The 4,773-nt window shown below is 43.7% G+C and overlaps 1 protein-coding gene across 1 annotated transcript; it reads right to left on the reverse strand.

Annotated features, from left to right (window-relative positions):
• Nucleotides 1–268: 268 nt before the first annotated feature.
• Nucleotides 269–1,582, reverse strand: LOC113215184 (uncharacterized protein F54H12.2-like). The gene has a single exon (XM_026434794.2). It carries the CDS (start codon nt 1,580–1,582, stop codon nt 269–271), a length of 1,314 nt encoding a protein of 437 aa, XP_026290579.1.
• Between the last annotated feature and the right edge of the window lie 3,191 nt (nt 1,583–4,773).

The following is a 4,773-nucleotide window of genomic DNA, read 5'->3' on the forward strand; positions in this document are numbered from 1 at the left end:
TTTTGCAGAGTCTATTAAGAAATCTCTTGTGGTGCGCAACAAGTGGCGGAAAACCATAGGAGTCCCAGTATTCACCCACGCCATTTTTATCAATGAAAAAAGCTATCCAGTGTTGTCCTGGTTTTGAAATTGGGTCTGTATTGCAAATGAGTAGGGCAGGATAATTGTTAAGTCTGCGCGGCAGAGTGTCAGCTGCAAACACGCCGACAAACAGAGGAGAGACATGTTTATCTCTTCTCATAAGCGTGTCGAGAGTGAGTCCGTCCATTTAGACGTTGTAGTCAATAATGACGTTTCTGTTCCTATCAATCTGTAGCAAATTCTCAAACTCAGCGTAACAAATCACATTAATGGGGTTAGGAAGTGGGGCTGCGAAACGGAGATCAAGTCGGAGTGTTCCGTGTCTCTGCAGGTTCCAGTGAGGCTTACTCGCTGATAAATCAGGAGAGAGATCAAAAGCGAAAATAGTGTTGCCTTTTGCGTAGTCGTTCCAACTTATATTGTTTCCCTCGTCTTTCCAGTGGATACCCGTACCACTAAAGAGTGTGTTGTAAGCCTGTGTATACAGCTCTCCGGGGAAATCAGGTGTCAGTGGTTGTGACGGGACAGGCGTACCGTCAACTTGAAGTTGTAGGTAGTTCAGATTAAAGTGCTGGAAATTAAATGGATTAAGCTTATAATCTCCGTTGAAAGCCTTATTGTCAACTAAACATATGATGATTCTTTGTGGCAATTGGTTCATAAAGAGATTGTCTATAGTCTTGTCGCGGAGCCCTTGTGTTATCGTCACCGTTTTAATATCCACACGATTCAGGGGATATTTTGCTGGAGCCTTTTCGAGCGCCTGTGCGTGACCCAAGAGAACTGAGGGAGAGATAGTGACTTTGCGAACAATAAGTTTCACTTCCAAAAGTTTTATTTTCTCTGTCCCTTTTGTCGACATGATCGTGAAAGCATCACGGTTTCTTGTCAGTTTTATTCGCAGCGTGCAGTTATTGAGAAGGAGCCGATTAGAGTTAGAAATGTCGATGTGAAGTGGGCCCAGTGTTTCAAAGATCTTACTGTTTGCAGTGCGAGAGCGACGCCATGCGAGACCCAAATTTTGCGCTCCATCCAAGGAGTCAAAGTGACCTGCTGTGTCCTCGTACCATAGGCGTTGCTGGAGATGTGTGTTTCTCGCACTTTTATCATAATTAAGTTTCGCCTCAATGTAAGCCCTATAGGGGTAAGTCATGCTGGACTGTGAAATGACAGTTCCATTAAGACTGACGTCTATTTGTGACCATTGGGCGTGTGCACCGTAATTAACTAATGTTGCATCACTGTTATCGGCCGCCGTAATGAGTGATCCATCACCGTTTACAATCTGTTCTTTTGTGTACAAGAGAAATAGAGCGGGGTCGGGATAGACGTGACCCACGCCTGGCACCTCAATTTCTACAGTGCCTGTATCAAGGCTGCTAGAAGTCGGATAAAATTCATGATCCTGACTTTTCTCTTCGCCTGTTTGAGTGACGTTGTCAACCCACAGGTCTAGATCTGAGGGCAAAGCCTCAGCAGATGATGCGTGCATGAAAGCCATTATGAAAAGTAGTCGGGAGGAGAGGTCCTCTTCTGGCGCGGTTTGGAGTTAGAATGAACCTTCCTCACTACCCCGCGTCTTTTTATAGCCCCAGACCCACTCATAGTGCTGGCCGCTCTCCGCTTAAGATTTTGAACTGCTTCACCTCCGTGTCGCATTGCGCTTTCTTTTAAATTATCCCCGCTAGCTACATCGGCTAAGATGTGACTGCCTGCCCGGGCTGCCTCTCTGCCAACGGCAACTGCACCGCTCTTTAGAACAGGGAGAACTGAACGAAATAGCCCGCCGAGCCACGAGCCAATACCATGGCCTTTCTGATATGTACTGCCAATATAGTACTGACCGCCACCGGCCTGCTTCAGATAATACTGAGAAATATGGTTTTGGTGCGCAACCATTTTTATTTTGTTGATGGGAGCTGCCTAAAGTGAACCAATAAGGTTGACGTTCCGAAATCAAATGGTACATAGCGCCCTGCATGGTCTCTTATATAGATCTCAACTGTGTCGAATGAGCGCGTGCGGAGATCGAAATAGAGAGGGTGGTCGAAGTGTACGACAGACATGCTACCGTATTGTGCCTTGATATCTACGGGGACCGTGCGAAGCAGAGGTGCTCGTGTGTGGCCAATAATTTGATCTGATAAAATGTCCATGTAGACAAACATCTGAGCGGGGACTCCTAGACTTATGTCAATCGGTTTAACTCCCAAAAAATTTTCAGCGGCAGCATACGGACCAGGGTGTTCTAGCCCTAGTTGAAGTGATAGGCGAGGTGAAAAATGCACTTTGGTTTGTTCACCCATATGGAATGGGAAAAATGTAATCCTCTGATCGGAGAGAAGCTTAAAGTATGTTTTGCTTCCGACTTCATTGTTCTCAAAGGTTCGTAGTGCATCGCTCAAGCATATGAGAAAATCAGTGACAGAGCTATAAGAACCAGGCTTGACCGCTACCGTATCGACGATACTGTCAGTCACGACAGTAATTTCATTCTCTCCCTCTACGACCTGGGCTATTGTGTTTGGGTAGTGAAGTTCTATAAGGGCTGCCTGCCATTCTCCATGCAGTTCCATGCGCTGAGAGAGCTCAGTTTTAAAATGTGAAGTTTTATTGTCTGGATAGACAGCAGGACTTGCGTTACTAGGTAGAAACGCGTAGAAATCCATCATACTAGATCTGAATCAAAAATCCAAGAGCGACTTTTTTCAGGATAACCTCTCCAGTGGACGAGGTGTTGACGATTACCCTTTTTCCCTTTTGAGCGCACTATATATGCTATGTTGAATGCCTCGGACTTCGTGACCTTCTGAAGTTCTGCCTCATAAAACGTGCCCTGAATCGGATCCTTATCGAGATCTTCCAGCCTGTACACTGGCAGCGAATGAGGAATGACCTGAACGATTTTAAATATCTCCTCACTCCAGTTCCACGTATACCCTTTCTCGAACGTTTGTTTTTCTCGACTGATTCGGACATGATCGCCAACTTTAAATTTCGTTTTCTTATTAGTGAGATTAAGTTTATGGTACAAATTATTATATACTTCTAACACACGGTCGGGCGTCACGTCAATCGGTCTCATTTTAATTGATCGATGGTAAGTGTGGTTGTAGGCTTTTACTACATCTGCAAGAAGGCCATCGACATAATTGTAATTTCCAGTGTGAGTGAATCGCTTAAACAGTTTGGACTTGATGGTGCGCTGCCAACGCTCCACCACTGAACATTTGATGTCAGGATTATGTGTGTGAATATACGTAATGTAATTGTCTTTAAGAAATTTTTGAAATGACTTATTCATGTATTCTTTTCCCTTGTCAGAAAAAAGACGAGTCGGTCTGCGTGTTGTACTTCTGAAAATAGTTTCAAATCCATTAATGATGGACTGTGCAGACTTATCTTTCAGAGGCACGGCCCAGCCAAATTTTGAAAATGTGTCAATGACACACAAAATAAAAGTGAAACCCCTGTTATCGTCCTTCAAGGACTGGAAATCTGACAAGTCTGTCTGCCAACTGTCATCAATATTATCTGCATAAGTGACATTACGAGAGAAACGACGCCTTGCCGGCTTGTGCAGTGTGTATGCATCTTCCCCTTCCAAAAACTGAACTGTTTTTTCTTTTTTCTCGCCTGTAGCATTCCATAGTTTCCATGCTGTACCATATGAGGCAGGGTGGGCAGGATCGTGGTATACTTTACCAAGATTTCCAGGCATTTCTTTTCACTTGTTTTTGTGTTTTGTTTGGTTGGCCCTTAGGTGTTTTTACCCTTTTAAATGTTGTGAAAGAACTGTTTAAAACAGGTCTAATACCAGACCCACTCTGAGTACGAGCAGAAATAATATCGGCCCTTCTATTTGAGTTCTGTATGAGTTCGAGAGGAATATTTATAGCAGCTAGTGCTTTAATGAAAGGCGAAACCCCTACTGGTTCAAAGTTTTTACGAGCTCTTGTGAGGTCTGATATAAGATCAATAATGTTAGAGTTAGGAACCGTTTGCTTGTTTATAGATACGGTACCCGTGGAGTCCCATGTGACTTTGGAGTCAGCTTGGCTTAAATAATCAAAAATTCTAAGGGCAGAGGCTTTATATGATTTCGGGAGGGCTGCCTCAAGTTGTTGACGAACCAGCTCTTCATTTTCGTGAGACTCTGTAAAATTCTCGACTGAAATTTGGAGTGGTTTGTGTCGTTCTTTTGTAAAAAAGAGATAGCGCTGTAGAGCATCATTGTAATGTTTCCATTTTTCATCGTCACTAGCGTATTTTTGTTTCATAATAAGATCCATTTCTGCGTCAAGTGAACTCGTTTGAATTTGAGCAGTGGATGGCATAGGGTCGTTCATCCTGGCCACACTCTCGTGCGGCACAAGAATCATTTTCTTGACATGATTCATTTAAAGAGACTAGGGAGGACAGATGCCACCGTGGAAAGCAAAAGAGGAAGAAATGTGCCCCCTTTTTGAATCTTTTCTTTCTTTTCCCTTAGACCTTTACCCCTTTTTGCGAGTTCTCTGATAGTTGCACGATACCTGTGAAGTTTAGATTTCTGACTTGCAGTAAGTGGAATGTTACCACTCAGCAAGTTATCACAGATCTCACAAATAGCGTAGATGATCGCTTTGTCAGAACTATTTATAATAGCCTTACGTAGGTTAGGTTTAGCTGAACGGAGGACCTGAAGCACAG

Source organism: Frankliniella occidentalis, unplaced genomic scaffold, assembly GCF_000697945.3.
Source record: "Frankliniella occidentalis isolate FOCC.00 unplaced genomic scaffold, Focc_3.1 Scaffold333, whole genome shotgun sequence".
In the NCBI taxonomy this organism is placed as follows: domain Eukaryota; kingdom Metazoa; phylum Arthropoda; class Insecta; order Thysanoptera; family Thripidae; genus Frankliniella; species Frankliniella occidentalis.